The following is a 17,351-nucleotide window of genomic DNA, read 5'->3' as shown; positions in this document are numbered from 1 at the left end:
TTATACTAAGCCACCCAACCTGCTCCCCTCAGCACAGCACCCTCTAGCGCCAGATTGGGATCAGTGCGACTCTGATGGGACAGCACCCCCGACTGACCCCCCCACACACCACTCCCTGCCACACAGCATCTGCTAGCGCCATGATGGGCATTGGGGTCAGCACTAACTGCAAGGGGAGAGTGCTCTGTACTTGGTACCCAGACCGCTCCCTACCACAGAACTCTCACCAGTGTCCTGCTGGGCATTGGGCTTAATATTAACTCAGGAGAAAGGTCCTGCTACTGAGACACCTACACATCTAAATAGTACAGCGCCCCCTATCAAAGTGCTGGTATGTGGGTGACAGCACAGATACAGTGGCAGAGCTCCTACTAAATCAATAATAATACCCACTGCAACACCTTGGGGTATTTTTTTCAAGGTAGCCTATCTATGTACTGACCACACCAGATTTTGTCTAGCTTGCAATTCTACATGGAGGTCAGGAGTGCAGTTTCCTGCTCTCTGTTTAGTAAAGCCTACAGGGTGAGCATAGGAGCAAGGTGACGTGTGTGCCAAGCACTCACCCACACAAAGCCGACCTCAGTCCTGGCTGCTGTGACAGTGACTCCATCTATCTGGACAGTCACCGACCCAATGTAGAAAGCCTGTGTGTTTCCACTGTTCTCGCTCTCGGCTATGACGTGGAAGGAGGGCAGGACGGAGTCATCCCTGCAGGTCTTGGCCACCGTGTAGTTGCAGGTGCCGTGGAAATCATACACCCGTCCATCGAAGGTGTGGTAATGCAAGTAACCACCAGCCCAGCATGTGGCCTGAGAGACTGGCACACACTCTGCCTGCCCATTTATCATCTTGCAAAAAGTTCCTTCTCTGCAGCGGACCACACTGCACGATAGCTTTGGAATATCTAGAGGGGAACGACAATAGAAAGACGAGAAACACCAGACTAATCAGTTATATATGAGAGCAGAGAGGGGGCTGAGGGTGGTGTGAAAACCAGGATAAAATTTAGTGTCCTTGGATCCTATTTCTTAATCTAGCCTGTTTGTGAAATGGACCGAATGATCTATCTATCTATCTATCTATCTATCTATCTATCTATCTATCTATCTATCCCCATATACCCAATATATCTATCTACCTATCTCTCCCCATACACTCTATCTATCTATTCCCATGCACCCTTCACAAATTTCTCACTAGTCCCCTGTTGAGGAAATCCCTGCCTGGGTGACACCTTTCCTGGCATAGAGCCAGCAAAGTGATCTCCTCTGTCTCCCTCCCACCAGTGCCCAGCAGAGGTGGTACAACCCAGAGGGGCATGTTGTGGGAAGCATTAAACAGGCAAAGGAGAGCGGCTGGGATGTGATGGGCTCTGACACTGCCCAGCTGACTGATGGCCCCTATGGGGCTACAGCCAGTAGGCTCCATTTTGAGCAGCCCCCAGGTTTTAATAAGATCCCTGACAACTGCCCATCCTACTCCGCTGTATATGCCAGAAGCAGGACACAGCAGACACCCTGATCCAACAAGGATTTTCATCTTTCAAGTTGAAATTCTGTAATATGGCTCAGGGTTCGTGGCTAAATAAAGGGGAAGAGAAAGTCAAAAGGGTGAGGAGACATAATCACAACTAGAAAAGGAGTACTTGTGGCACCTTAGAGACTAACAAATTTATTTGAGGATAAGCTTTCGTGAGCTACAACTCACTTCATCGGATGTATTCAGTGGAAAATACAGTGGGGAGATTTATATACATAGAGAACATGAAACAATGGGTGTTACCATACACACTGTAACCAGAGTGATCACTTAAGGTGAGCTATTACCAGCAGGAGAGCGGGGTGGGGGGAAAACTTTTGTAGTGATAATCAAGGTGGGCCATTTCTAGCAGTTGACAAGAACGTCTGAGGAACAGTGGAGGGTGGGGGACAGGGGGAATAAACATGGGGAAATAGTTTTACTTTGTGTAATGACCCATACACTCCCAGTCATTATTCAAGCCTAAGTTAATTGTATCCAGTTTGCAAATTAATTCCAATTCAGCAGTCTCTCTTTGGAGTCTGTTTTTGAAGCTTTTTTGTTGAAGAATTGCAACTTTTAGGTCTGTAATCGAGTGACAAAAGAGATTGAAGTATTCTGCGACTGGTTTTTGAATGTTATAATTCTTGACGTCTGATTTGTGTCTGTTTATTCTTTTGCGTAGAGACTGTCCAGTTTGACCAATGTACATGGCAGAGGGGCATTGCTGGCACACGATGGCATATATCACATTGGTAGATGTGCAGGTGAACGAGCCTCTGATAGTGTGGCTGATGTGATTAGGCCCTATGATGATGTTCCCTGAATAGATATGTGGACACGGTTGGCAGCGGTCTTTGTTGCAAGGATAGGTTCCTGGGTTAGTGGTTCTGTTGTGTGGTGTGTGGTTGCTGGTGAGTATTTGCTTCAGGTTGGGGGGCTGTCTGTAGGCAAGGACTGGCCTGTCTCCCAAGATCTGTGAGAGTGATGTGTTGTCCTTCAGGATAGGTTGTAGATCCTTGATGATGCGTTGGAGAGGTTTTAGTTGGGGGCTAAAGGTAATGGCTAGTGGCTAGTGGTCTGTTATTTTCTTTGTTGGGTCTGTCCTGTAGTAGGTGACTTCTAGGTACTCTTCTGGCTCTCAATTTGTTTCTTCACTTCAGCAGGTGGGTACTGTAGTTGTAAGAACGCTTGATAGAGATCTTGTAGGTGTTTGTCTCTGTCTGAGGGGTTGGAGCAAATGCGGTTTTATCGTAGAGCTTGGCTGGAGACGATGGATCGTGTGGTGTGGTCTGGATGAAAGCTGGAGGCATGTAGGTAGGAATAGCGGTCAGTAGGTTTCCGGTATAGGGTGGTGTTTATGTGACCATCGCTTATTAGCACCATAGTGTCCAGGAAGTGGATCTCTTGTGTGGACTGGTCCAGGCTGAGGTTGATGGTGGGATGGAAATTGTTGAAATCATGGTGGAATTCCTCAAGGGCTTCTTTTCCATGGGTCCAGATGATGAAGATGTCATCAATGTAGCGCAAGTAGAGTAGGGGCATTAGGGGACGAGAGCTGTATTTCCCCACTGTATTTTCCACTGAATGCATCCGATGAAGTGAGCTGTAGCTCACGAAAGCTTATGCTCAAATAAATTTGTTAGTCTCTAAGGTGCCACAAGTACTCCTTTTCTTTTTGTGAATACAGACTAACACGGCTGCTACTCTGAAACCAATCACAACTACTTTACTCACTGTTTGTGCAATAACCCCTCAGGCATGTTGCAATCAGTGACTGTCCTTTACCTTGGATGATGCAGCCCATGATGCCGTCTCTGATTTGGCAGGTTTCTCCTCTGGAGCAGCTATGGGCTTCGCAGGTCACCCCTTGGGTGGGAACACAGGTGCAGCTTTGCTGGCAGTCGTTCATCAGGACCGTCTGACTGGGCTAAGGGGATATTTGGAAAAGGGGAAATATTGCAATGGAACTGGAAACAATTATTTATAATATTTCTGGCAGTGCTAAACCCAGAACTCCGTGATGAGGTGTGTGAATGTGCATATTGTGTCATAACATTATTTCTCTATCTAAAGGCTATCTGATCGCTTTCTTTGACAGGGTAACAAGCCTTGTGGATAGAATCATAGAATCTCAGGGCTGGAAGGGACCTCAGGAGGGCATATAGTCCAACCCCCTGCTCAAAGCAGGACCAACACCAACTAAATCATCCCAGCCAAGGCTTTGTCAAGCTGGGCCTTAAAAACCTCTAAGGATGGAGATTCCACCACCTCCCTAGGAAACCCATTCCAGTGCTTCACCACCCTCCTAGTGAATTAGTGTTTCCTAATATCCAACCTAGATCTCCCCCACTGCAACCTGAGACCATTGCTTCTTGTTCTGTCAATGAGTCCTGCCATGAGTGCAAGGGACTGGACTAGATGACCTCTTGTGGTTCCTTTCACCTTGTGATTCTATTATTTCAATGGGTTAAGTGCTGGTCTGAGGGCTAGGAACAACACCTAGGTTCTATCCTGCCATCTGCTCCTGACTCATTGTGTTGCCATGAGCAAGTCACTGCCCCTCTCTGTGCCTCCGTTTCTCCATAACAAGCAAAGTGCGTTAAATCTTCTTCCCTTTTTTGGAACTTTGGGCACTGAGTACTAGCAGAGCTGGGATGCGAGGTTGGATGGGCCAGTGCTCTGATCCATTATAGAAAACCTTATCCCTGACGAGTGTAGGATTTAAGATATGTATAAAGCAAAAATTAAATCAGACCCAGACCACTTGAGGTGCTACCTCATAGTATCTCCCCTGTTCAAAGCATCCACAGCGCTCCTGAGTCACACAGCCCTGGCCGTCAAAGAAGAAGCCATCGTCACATTGGCAGCCTTCAGCACAGGTTTCCGGGCAGTCTATGATGTTTCCAGTGCAGGTGACAGTGCAGAGGTCAGCACAGACCTCATAGTGGCTGTTGGCAGGGCAGCTCACAGCTTAAATGGAGAGAGGAATAATTATTGGCTGGACAGATCTCATACCACGGGCTAGAGGGAGGAGACATAAAGGAGAGGAGAACAGCACAGGAAGGAGAGGACAAGGACACCTGAGGTTGTTGATTCACACTGAAAGAATCATAGAATCATAGAATATCAGGGTTGGAAGGGACCCCAGAAGGTCATCTAGTCCAACCCCCTGCTCAAAGCAGGACCAATTCCCAGTTAAATCATCCCAGCCAGGGATGCTGACCTTAAAAACCTCTAAGGAAGGAGATTCTACCACCTCCCTAGGTAACGCATTCCAGTGTTTCACCACCCTCTTAGTGAAAAAGTTTTTCCTAATATCCAATCTAAACCTCCCCCACTGCAACTTGAGTTGAGTCTATGAAGAATCCCAGAAGTCTGGAATTTTGTTCCCATAAATGCTGTCTCCGTCTCCCCTTTTGTCCTGCACCCAGCGCACCTTGGCTACCTGAGCTCCATCAGTATCATGGACTTACAGCAGAAGGAGGGGCTCCTCCAGGGCAGGATGGTGACCTTAGCCTCTTGGCAGGCTGTCACGTAGCTGTGGATGCTCTGGCACAGGACCTGGGAGTCCCCGTTTCCCAGGCACACATCATACAGGCAGTTGCTCAGATACACACTGGGGCTGACCGTGCCGTGGCAGGCAGTGAAGGGGCCATCGGGGTCTATGAGCAACCCGCAGTAGTGGTGCTGTTTGAAGACGTCCTTCTTCCTCTCCTCACAAACTGGACAGCTGTTCCCAGCACATCTGTCTGCACATGATGCTCCTGGGACCTGGACTTCCCAAGCAGAGCCAAATGCTGCCACATCAGAGGCTGTCCTGCCATTGGGGAGCAGGAACTTGCTGTCCTGCCTTCCACTGTAGTTCCCGCACAGGCCACACGTGTGGCCCTGGTATCGCTGTGGAACGGTGACTCTGGCCTGGTAAACCAGGTCGTAACTCACAATGAGGCCAAAGTCAGTTTGCACCAGGATGTTTGTACCATGCTGATATGCTTGGAGCCGCCTGTTGGCCGTGATCACCGGGAGGTTGTGGAACACCCCATCCACCTGTCCAAGACAGAGCATTCACCTGTGAGAAGGGGGAGTGGACACTGGGCAGGGGCAGGGACAACGCGTTTTCAGATTCTGCTCTCGCTCACACCATGGAGTAAACCCAGAATGACCCATGACTCCAGATTTCACTTTGGAATGACTTATCCTCATCTTCCAAGCTCTTGACATTATTACCCTGGCCTACATCTCTTCTCTCACCTCCCTATCCACCCACCTGCCTCCCTCCTGATCCTCTCTCTTTTCCATCCCTATCTCCTCCACCCATGTTTGGTCCACACCTCCTTATCATGACAACTCCTGCACTCAAAATAGTTTCTCACTTCTTTTCCATCTCCCCCTCTCTCCTAAACCCCACTTTTCTCATGAATCCTTCTCCGTTCACCATTTCCCTCCCTCTCCTGTCTGAACCAATTTCCTATATGTCAAGTTCTCTTTGTTCCAAGGTAAACCACAGGCCTCTCAGGGGAATTGATCTTGAGACAGATTCTTCAACAGAGAGGCCAATGGAGTTCCCATAGGGAGGAATTTCATCCCATGTTTGCAAAATATATATGCGGTATGAATCAAGAAGAGAGGCAGAGAAGATACATCTGAGCTGCAGGACACTCAGCTTGCCCAACAAAAGCTCTCACATAGCAACATCCATGAGTAATGCTTTCTACCATCTCCAGTTTACTTCTGGGGGAATTTTGTGCCACTCACAAGGCAGAATTTGTGCAGAAATTAATGTTGTGCACACAGAATTTCCTTCCTCCCCCCGAAATGCAGGGGGCGGGCAGTAGGTTGTCTGTTTGTTTGCGACAGGGAAGCCTGGCTGTTTAAAAATAGCCAGAGCTTCACGAACCAGCTGAGCGGCGGAGAACCAGCTGAGCAGCGGGGACAGCAGAGCAGCTCACAGCAGGAGTTTGCCTGGGAGTTCGCCTGGAGTCAGCCCAGTGAGGCTTACGTCTTGCAAACTGCTCTGAGGAAGCTCGTAGTAGGAAGGGGATATGGAAGGGGGGGTTCAGCTGTTGTGACCTGCACTGGATGTGCCATGTTTGTCTTTCTTCCACAGGACAGAAGCAACTTTGTCTGTACAAAGTGCAAGCTGGTCTCCATATTGGAAGAGAAGATTGAAGGTCTGGAGCAACAGATAACAACCCTGCGTTGCATACGGGAAACTGAGGATTTTCTGGACAAAACTCAGGATAGGCTTCTAGGGGCACAAAGCTCTACAGATATAGAGCAGGTTGCACAGAGGAGCCAAGAGGCCAGTGAAGAAGCTTGGCAACATGTGACCTCCAGAAGAGGTAAGCGGAATGTCCGGGTTCCAGTAACACAGACACAGGTAACTAACCGCTTTCATGTTCTCTCCACAGGTATCGTTGCGGAGAGTGGACGAGATGATATGTCTGGGGCGAGAAAGCAGAAGGAGACTCGGCTGGTTGGAAGGCATGAGATGCTATGTCCTGAGGTTGGGAGTTCCACGACCACCACTCCCAAGAGGAGAAGGTGGGTGGTGGTGGTCGGGGACTCTCTCCTCCGGGGGACTGAGTCATCTATCTGCCGCCCTGACCGGGAAAACCGAGAAGTCTGCTGCTTGCCAGGGGCTAAGATTCGCGATGTGACGGAGAGACTGCCGAGACTCATCAAGCCCTCGGATCGCTACCCCTTCCTGCTTCTCCACGTGGGCACCAATGGTACTACCAAGAATGACCTTGAGCGGATCACTGCGGACTATGTGGCTCTAGGAAGAAGGATAAAGGAGTTGGAGGCGCAAGTGGTGTTCTCGTCCATCCTCCCCGTGGAAGGAAAAGGCCTAGGTAGGGACCGTCGAATCGTGGAAGTCAACGAATGGCTATGCAGGTGGTGTCGGAGAGAAGGCTTTGATTTCTTTGACCATGGGATGGTGTTCCATGAAGGAGGAGTGCTGGGCAGAGACGGGCTCCATCTTACGAAGAGAGGGAAGAGCATCTTTGCCAGCAGGCTGGCTAACCTAGTGAGGAGGGCTTTAAACTAGGTTCACCGGGGGAAGGAGACCAAAGCCCTGAGGTAAGTGGGAAAGCGGGATACCGGGAGGAAGCACAGGCAGGAATGTCTGTGAGGGGAGGGCTCCTGCCTCATACTGGGAATGAGGGGCGATCAACAGGTTATCTCAAGTGCTTATATACAAATGCACAAAGCCTTGGAAACAAGCAGGGAGAACTGGAGGTCCTGGTGATGTCAAGGAACTATGACGTGATTGGAATAACAGAGACTTGGTGGGATAACTCACATGACTGGAGTACTGTCATGGATGGTTATAAACTGTTCAGGAAGGACAGGCAGGGCAGAAAAGGTGGGGGAGTAGCACTGTATGTAAGGGAGCAGTATGACTGCTCAGAGCTCCGGTACGAAACTGCAGAAAAACCTGAGTGTCTCTGGATTAAGTTTAGAAGTGTGTGCAACAAGAGTGATGTAGTGGTGGGAGTCTGCTGTAGACCACCAGACCAGGGGGATGAGGTAGATGAGGCTTTCTTCCGGCAGCTCACAGAAGCTACTAGATCGCATGCCCTGATTCTCATGGGTGACTTTAATTTTCCTGATATCTGCTGGGAGAGCAATACAGCGGTGCATAGACAATCCAGGAAGTTTTTGGAAAGCGTAGGGGACAATTTCCTGGCGCAAGTGCTAGAGGAGCCAACTGGGGGGGGGCGCTTTTCTTGACCTGCTGCTCACAAACCGGGTAGAATTAGTGGGGGAAGCAAAAGTGGATGGGAATCTGGGAGGCAGTGACCATGAGTTGGTTGAGTTCAGGATCCTGACGCAGGGAAGAAAGGTAAGCAGCAGGATACGGACCCTGGACTTCAGGAAAGCAGACTTCGACTCCCTCAGGGAACGGATGGCCAGGATCCCCTGGGGGACTAACTTGAAGGGGAAAGGAGTCCAGGAGAGCTGGCTGTATTTCAAGGAATCCCTGTTGAGGTTACAGGGACAAACCATCCCAATGAGTCGAAAGAATAGTAAATATGGCCGGCGACCAGCTTGGCTTAATGGTGAAATCCTAGCGGATCTTAAACATAAAAAAGAAGCTTACAAGAAGTGGAAGGTTGGACATATGACCAGGGAAGAGTATAAAAATATTGCTCAGGCATGTAGGAATGTTATCAGGAGGGCCAAATCGCACCTGGAGCTGCAGCTAGCCAGAGATGTCAAGAGTAACAAGAAGGGTTTCTTCAGGTATGTTGGCAACAAGAAGAAAGCCAAGGAATGTGTGGGCCCCTTACTGAATGAGGGAGGCAACCTAGTGACAGAGGATGTGGAGAAAGCTAATGTACTCAATGCTTTTTTTGCCTCTGTTTTCACTAACAAGGTCAGCTCCCAGACTGCTGCGCTGGGCATCACAAAATGGGGAAGAGATGGCCAGCCCTCTGTGGAGATAGAGGTGGTTAGGGACTATTTAGAAAGGCTGGACGTGCACAAGTCCATGGGGCCGGACGAGTTGCATCCGAGAGTGCTGAAGGAGTTGGCGGCTGTGATTGCAGAGCCATTGGCCATTATCTTTGAAAACTCGTGGCGAACCGGGGAAGTCCCGGATGACTGAAAAAAGGCTAATGTAGTGCCCATCTTTAAAAAAGGGAAGAAGGAGGATCCTGGGAACTACAGGCCAGTCAGCCTCACCTCAGTCCCTGGAAAAATCATGGAGCAGGTCCTCAAAGAATCAATCCTGAAGCACTTGCATGAGAGGAAAGTGATCAGGAACAGCCAGCATGGATTCACCAAGGGAAGGTCATGCCTGACTAATCTAATCGCCTTTTATGATGAGATTACTGGTTCTGTGGATGAAGGGAAAGCAGTGGATGTATTGTTTCTTGACTTTAGCAAAGCTTTTGACACGGTCTCCCACAGTATTCTTGTCAGCAAGTTAAGGAAGTATGGGCTGGATGAATGCACTACAAGGTGGGTAGAAAGCTGGCTAGATTGTCGGGCTCAACAGGTAGTGATCAATGGCTCCATATCTAGTTGGCAGCCGGTATCAAGTGGAGTACCCCAAGGGTCGGTCCTGGGGCCGGTTTTGTTCAATATCTTCATAAATGATCTGGAGGATGGTGTGGATTGCACTCTCAGCAAATTTGCGGATGATACTAAACTGGGAGGAGTGGTAGATACGCTGGAGGGGAGGGATAGGATACAGAAAGACCTAGACAAATTGGAGGATTGGGCCAAAAGAAATCTGATGAGGTTCAATAAGGATAAGTGCAGGGTCCTGCACTTAGGACGGAAGAACCCAATGCACAGCTACAGACTAGGGACCGAATGGCTAGGCAGCAGTTCTGCGGAAAAGGACCTAGGGGTGACAGTGGACGAGAAGCTGGATATGAGTCAGCAGTGTGCCCTTGTTGCCAAGAAGGCCAATGGCATTTTGGGATGTATAAGTAGGGGCATAGCGAGCAGATCGAGGGACGTGATCATTCCCCTCTATTCGACATTGGTGAGGCCTCATCTGGAGTACTGTGTCCAGTTTTGGGCCCCACACTTCAAGAAGGATGTGGATAAATTGGAGAGAGTCCAGCGAAGGGCAACAAAAATGATTAGGGGACTGGAACACATGAGTTATGAGGAGAGGCTGAGGGAGCTGGGGTTGTTTAGCCTGCAGAAGAGAAGAATGAGGGGGGATTTGATAGCTGCTTTCAACTACCTGAAAGGGGGTTCCAAAGAGGATGGCTCTAGGCTGTTCTCAATGGTAGCAGATGACAGAACGAGGAGTAATGGTCTCAAGTTGCAGTGGGGGAGGTTTAGATTGGATATTAGGAAAAACTTTTTCACTAAGAGGGTGGTGAAACACTGGAATGCGTTACCTAGGGAGGTGGTAGAATCTCCTTCCTTAGAGGTTTTTAAGGTCAGGCTTGACAAAGCCCTGGCTGGGATGATTTAACTGGGAATTGGTCCTGCTTTGAGCAGGGGGTTGGACTAGACGACCTTCTGGGGTCCCTTCCAACCCTGATATTCTATGATTCTATGAAATGGGCTGCAGAGCTGCTGGCTGCCACTAGGGGCCACTGGACCCAGCAGAGCTCAGCTCACAAATAGAAGACCAGGAGGAGGGGGAGGGAGCTGCAGGCTTCCCTGTTCTCAGCAGGCCCTGAAGGAAGGAGGTGTGCAGGAAACACCATACAAGTCCGGAAACCAGCATCAGGCTGGTTCTCCCTCTGGATCCCTGGGCTCTGAGGGGTAGGAGGAGCGGGTGTCTGGGTTGGAGGAGCCCCGCAGTGGGGCTCTGGGGGGAGGGGTGTGGGTGTCTGGGCTCGGGGGGGCGGGGGCCTGTGGCTGGGCTCTTGCGGAGAGGAGGGGGCAGAGAAACAGGATACTGGATTGTCATATGGGGTTTTTTTAACTCTGAACTCCTGGTGGAATTTGTGTGTGTGTGTATTGTTACAGACATACTTGCTGACAGGTATTTTGAAATAAATTCCCAAAATAATTGAAATTGGCATGAGTATATAATGTTATTTTGACAAATAAATATGCAGAATTTTGCAGGATTATAAAATATTGTGTTCAGAATTTTTAATTTTTTGGCACAGAATTCGCCTGCAGTACCAGTTGGCTGTAAGATTCCATCCGATCCTGGCAGAGGATGACCTGGCTTCAGTTATTTATGCCTTTGTCACCTCTTGGCTGGACTGCAACAAGCGATATAGCTGTGGAAAGAGCCTTCAGCTCTTACTCCAGCTGGTGAAGAATGCTGGAGTTTATCTCCTCAGAAGCACTGTCCACTGTGAACACATCACACCTCTCCTCCACTCCCTATATTGGCCCCCCACAGAACATCAAATCCCATTCAAGGTCTCAGTCCTTATCTTCAATATATTCAACTGCCTTCCAACAAGGGGAGATACTACGTAATTAATTGGATCAATTTCCATGATGAAGACCCTTGTTCCAAAGCTCCTCAAGGCTTGAGCATAACCTTTGCCACCATCACCATAGCCTGCCTGTGATGAAGTGCTCTTGCCACACCATCCCCAAAACGGCGAAGGAAGCTGAGTAAGGAACCAATTAGTGTGATAGGCCACACGTGAGAGGATTAAGCTGGAGGAACAACCTCTGATTGGAGGATGAAATTCAGCTGAGTGGGTGTGACCTGGGCTGGTATAAAGCCAGGAAGCTGGCAACAGAAAGGGTGGCAGTGAGAAAGTTTGTGTATTAGAGAGGGAAGGAGGGAACCCAGGGAAGGAGTTGGACCCCAGGAGCCTGGCCCTGAGGGAAGTGCATACCCAGAAGAGAGAAGGATGGAGAAGAAAGATTGTGGGAGGCAGAGGAGGAAGCAGCCCAGGGAGACAGCAGTAAGGCTGGGGACTGATTAGACTATGGCTGCATGTTGTAGAGTCCCTGAGCCAGAACCCAGAGTAGTGGGAAGGCCCAGGTTCTCCTACTAGCCATTTACAGAGTGGCATTGCCTGGACAGCGGGTCCAGGGAGACCCTGTACCCCGGAAGGAGAAACCACATAGTGACCTGGCCAGATGATGAGTCACAAAGAGAAAGCTGCAGCTTCTGGAGCAAGAGAGGGGCCCCAGAGTGAGAGAGAGGGAGAGACCGCAAGGGGAGACATTAGACATGGAAGAGAGCTAATTCCCAGAACAGTCAGAAGGAGGCGCCACCTGCAGTGAGTAGAGCACCCCGTGACACTGCCACAATGGCCACTTCTCCAGCGATCATGACATCCGTGACAAGGTTAATGCCATCAATAGAAACTCTCAGCGGCCATAAAGGTTATCAAATTTATTCTTCGTGACAGAGTAATTTATGTTGATAGCACTTTCAGGGTCCAGTTGGCCTTTATCTTATACAACTAGTCATTTCCTCTGAGATGCCTTTAATTCGAGGAGATGTGGCTATTTGGTACAAGCCAGAGTGGTCAAGTCCCCACCATCAACTAAAATCATACTCAAGTGTTGCTGATCCTTGAAGTAGAGGGTATATTAAAGATTGATAAAAGCTTCAGGATGAAGTCTGTGATCAACAGCTTTGCTCCTCTGGCACAACTGGACTTTCACTTTCTACAAATGGGAAATGACTGCCTAGGAAGGAGTACTGTGGAAAGGGATCTGGGGGCTATGGTGGATCACAAGCTAAACATGAGTCAACAATGTAACACTGTTGCAAAAAAAGCGAGCATCATTCTGGGTTGTATTAGCAGGAGTGTTGTAAGCAAGACATGAGAAGTAATTCTTACGCTCTATTCCATGCTGATAAGGCCTCAAGTGGCATATTGTGTCCAGTTCTGGGGGGCCACATTTTGAGAAAAATGTGAATAACTGGAAAAAGCCCAGAGGAGAGCAACAACAATGAATAAAGGTCTAGAAAACATGACCTATGAGGAAAGATTGAAAAAATTGGGTTTGTTTAGTCTGGAGAAGAGAAGACTGGGAGGGGACATGATAACAGTTTTCAAGTACATAAAAGGTTGTTACAAGGAGGAGGGTGAAAATTGTTCTCTTTAATCTCTGAGGATAGGACAAGAAGCAATGGGCTTAAATTGCAGTAAGGGAGGTTTAGGTTGGACATTAAGAAAAACTTCCTAACTCTCAGGGTGGTTAAGCACTAGAATAAATTGCCTAGGGAGGGAATGAAATCTCCAACACTGGAGGTTTTTAAGAACAGGTTAGACATACACTTGTCAGGAATGGTCTAGTTATTACATAGTCTGCCCTGAGTGCAGGGGACTGGACCAGATGAACTATTGAAGTCTCTTCCAGTCCCACACTTCTATGATTCTATGATTAAGGGTAAGGCTTATCTGTGCAGGAAACAGAGCTCTCTTGGAGGCCAGCCCAAGCCTGGAGAATGAACACCCACAGGAATTAAGGACCATCACAGACACCACAACCTTCTGCTCAAAGCACAAAGTGCATTTCTATGACCTTGTATGATGGGGTGCACTCACCCCGCACTGGACGGGGAAGGGTTAACTCCTCATTGTGGGCTAAAGAAACCAGGATCCCACATCCCTACTGGGCGTGCTCCAAGTGCAGCACTAGTATAAAAGGGAGCAGCTCAGTCGGGGCTGATCGCTGACAGGGAAGGACACACCTCTCAGGTTCCAGTCTGGGAGCAGCTGGAGCCCCTGACCATGGAAGCCAGAGGCGCCAAGACCCAGACAGATGCCTGGATACCTACCAACGCCCAAGAGGGATCGGAGTCACTGGGAACTGCATGCGCCGAGAAGCCCAGAAACCCGGACGACACCCTGACTACTGCTTCAAGAGACACTGAAGGAAGTGGCCCAGGGGGGACTAGCTGTAGTCCTGTGGGAAGTCAGCATGTTTCAGTTGGAGCCCCACTGACTCAGGGAACCTGGGCCGGGACCTGGTGGAGGCCCTCCCCTGCCCCCCCAGATGGTTTGCCCATTGGCTCTGGCTGCTAGGCCTCACTGCCCTGTGGATAAGGGCAACCCCATTGGCTCTGGCCATAAGGCCTTACCGTCCAATGGGTAAGAACAACCCTACCGACTCTGGCCACAAGGCCTTATTGCCCCGCAAGTAAGGGCACCTTTCTGACTCTGGCCATTTGGTGGCACTGCCCTGAGAGGCATGGCAGTCCTATTGACTCTGGCCATTGAAAGAGAGGGCATCCGTATCAACCCTTACCATCAGGTCTTCTAGCCCTGAAGAGAAGGGCAGCCAAATTCACTCTGACCACTAAGCCACACTGTCCCAGAGGCAAAGACAATTATGTCGACACTAGCCATTTGGGCTTACCCCCATGAGATAGAAGGCAGGATCTGGAGAAGGCCTTACCATGATGAGCCCCTGTTTGTTCTGCAGCAGGGTGAGTGTGATCCCATACACCTGAATGGACACCAACGTGGCCATGGAGACATTCCCACTGCCCCAGGATTCTTTCTCTATGCTGATTGTGAATGGTGTCAAGTGGCTGGCATCGGTGCAGGTCTTGGCCAGGATGTAGGTGCAGGTGCCTTGGAAGTCAAAGGAGACCCCATCGAAAGAGAGGTAGTGGGGATGGCCAGAGGCAGAACAGGTCGCAGATCCAAATGGGTGGCATTTCTGGATGCCGTCCACCACCCTGCATTGCTCACCAGTGCCGCAGGAGAAAGCCTTACACACAACCTCCCCACCAGCCTGACACACGCACTGCTCCTCGCATGAACCGCTCGGGTGGAAGGTCTCCCCGGCCTGGTAGTAAAATCCCCTGTGGAGGCATCCGCACTGGGAAATGGGGACGCAGCTGTCGCCACTGAGAACGAAGCTCTCGTCACACACGCAGCCTTCCTTACACTGGGTCGTGCATTGCACCGGGGCATAGAGGTTGCTGCATGTCAGATCGCAGCTGCTGCCGCAGAATTCGTAGTGACTGTTCGGGGGACAGGACAGAGCTGTAATTAGAACAAAGAGTTAGCTCACATCGCGCATTGGCAATGTGCACAACGAACCATCACGAGAAGATGCAACTTCATTCCAGCTCCTAATATTCTATTTCCTTGGTTTAGTTAAATAATTGAAGGCACCAACTGCAGTCCAGCCCCAGGCCTGAAGGACTGGCTGCCTCCAAGAGATCAGATGATGGGACACAGACAATCTCTCTCCAAGGCCTAAGGTTCCAGTTTGGGTCTTGGGTTCATGGTTTCACTGCTAGCTTTTTGTTTTGAATCCGGGTCAGTAGCGGTTAAAATTCATTCCCAACTGATGGCTTGTGTGGGATGAGTTGGTGGGTTCCCAGCCCAGTTCCTAATGGACAAACGTCACAATTCCAAGCCACCCAGTCCAGGCTCTTATGCTGTCCCAGTCTCAGCAGGGAAGCCCGGGACTAGACGGGCCATGAAGTACACTACATCGCTAGACAGTATTTCCCTGGCCCAAGGTACACCACACTGATGGCGCCTGGAGTAGGGACAGCGCCAATGGCCACTACCTGTGTTGTACCCGTCCTTTGCAGAGAGGACAACTTTAAAAAATGTTCTGCAGAACAGGATAAGCGAGTGTTTCAATCAACATTTACCAGCCAACAAGAATTAACAATCCCCATGGGGCAATCAGTAGTGAACACAGAGGACTCACAGCAGAATTTCGTAGTCCTCCATGGATGCACTATAGCTCCAGCTTCCTGACATGCCTCAGCATACTCAGCTACAGCATGGCAAACGTTACTCTCCCGCCCACTGAGGACGCAATAGCCGTACACGCAGTCTACAAAGTATCCTTGGGGCTCCACTTTGCTGTGACATCCTCTGAAAGGGCCACTCTTGTGGAGGATGAGCCCACACTGTCCTCTGCTACCTCGTTGTTGTTTTTCAATAGCCTCTACACTTGCGCATGGAGGTATCGTTACTGCAGAGCATCCTGGGAGGTCGCCCACCTTCCAGCTCTGGCCAAAGCTGATGGGGCTTGGTGCCAGCGTGCCATCCCTCATAAGCATGTCGTCCTTCTTGTCCATGTTAAAATTGCCACACAGACCACACACGGCTCCCGCATAGGTAACCGGCAGAGTCACTGTGGTGCGTCCTGACCACCTGGCATAGGTAACGCTGAGGCCAAAGTCTGTCTGGATCACTGTGGCCCAGCCCTTTCTATACATAGTGATTTTCTTATCAAGGTTGAAGGGAAGATTAATCAGGAAACCATTCACCTGTAAAAACAAGACACATGGGATATGAAAAATCGCTTGCCTGTGGTGGAACCTCTCGCCCCAGCACAGAGCTCCGGCCCATGGCTATAATAATAATCTACCTCTTGAAATCTTCGTCCCATCTGGCCTGCTCTCTCCTCTATCGTCTGCCTGAATCCCAAGGTTCCCACATATGCTGGGTGCTATTGACACTTTCTCACACAGACAAAGTGTAACCACATCACCCCATCCCTCTAGCTTCTCCACTGGCTGTCCATTCACATCAGAATCCAATTAATATTTGACCTATTTTTTAAGATCCTTCTATGCTTTTTCTGCAACCGACTTCTGATCACAAAGATGACTTTCCAGAAATGTTTTAGAGACTAGATGTGATTTCTGAAACTCACCATGATTTTGCCAGGGAATTGATTACTGACCCTGATGTCGGTCTCATAAATCTTGATCTGTACAGGAGTAGTACTGTTCTCCTGGAAATAGACTTCAAAGTCCACCAGTCCCTCTGCCTTCTTGCACAAGGCAGTTAGCTGGTAATGGCAGGTGCCTTGGAAGTTGTATCTCTGTCTATCAAAGGTGGTGTAGTTCTGATTCCGTGTCACGGAGCAGGTGGCATAGCTGGAGGGGTAACAGCCCCGTACGCCGTTCACTAGCCCGCACGTCTCTGAACGTTTGCATTTAGCAGCCACGCATTCAACTTGTCTAGTGGCTGCATTGCACTTGCACCATGTCCCACATGCCTCGTCAACCCAGAAGCTCTCGTTGGGGGCATAGGGACGCCCCTCGAACTGGCACCCACAGCTGCTCTTGGGGATGCATTTGCCCTGGCTCAGCACAAAACCGTCCTTGCACTGGCAACTTTCCACGCAGGGGTCTTGGCAGCTGCTGGGGGCTGACTGGTCCACACACGTGGCTGGGCAGGCTGTTCCACAGAGCTGGTACTGGCTGTTCTCCAGGGGGCACTCCATGGCTGGGGAGTGAAGGACCCACAGATTTAGCAGCAAACCCTCTCCATGAAAAAGCAGTAATTAAAATATAGAGAAAGGGGCATAGCTAATGGGGCACAGAAAGCTCTTCAATCCCACTCACCTCAAGAAGAGTAAATGATGCTTATCACATTGCAGGAGGTGCCTGGCACCTTAAAGGATCAGGCCCGTAAAGGGATCATTGA

At 49.7% G+C, this 17,351-nt stretch overlaps 1 protein-coding gene across 1 annotated transcript in view; it reads right to left on the bottom strand.

The window, feature by feature from the left end:
- The window catches only part of LOC140902927 (IgGFc-binding protein-like), a 30,607-nt gene extending 13,459 nt beyond the window's left edge, over positions 1 to 17,148 (bottom strand). Inside the window, exons 1-7 of the mRNA XM_078850393.1 lie at positions 16,573 to 17,148; positions 15,706 to 16,183; positions 14,338 to 14,933; positions 4,998 to 5,571; positions 4,301 to 4,494; positions 3,310 to 3,451; positions 567 to 907 (exon numbers count right to left, since the gene is read on the bottom strand). Of these exons, the coding sequence (XP_078706519.1) occupies positions 567 to 907; positions 3,310 to 3,451; positions 4,301 to 4,494; positions 4,998 to 5,571; positions 14,338 to 14,933; positions 15,706 to 16,183; positions 16,573 to 17,148 (2,901 nt within the window). The remainder of the gene's footprint in view (positions 1 to 566; positions 908 to 3,309; positions 3,452 to 4,300; positions 4,495 to 4,997; positions 5,572 to 14,337; positions 14,934 to 15,705; positions 16,184 to 16,572) is intronic.
- Positions 17,149 to 17,351: the final 203 nt, after the last annotated feature.

Source organism: Lepidochelys kempii, chromosome 24, assembly GCF_965140285.1.
Source record: "Lepidochelys kempii isolate rLepKem1 chromosome 24, rLepKem1.hap1, whole genome shotgun sequence".
NCBI lineage: Eukaryota > Metazoa > Chordata > Testudines > Cheloniidae > Lepidochelys > Lepidochelys kempii.
Note: the sequence above shows the minus strand (reverse complement) of the source record. Positions and strands in the feature narration are given on the sequence as shown.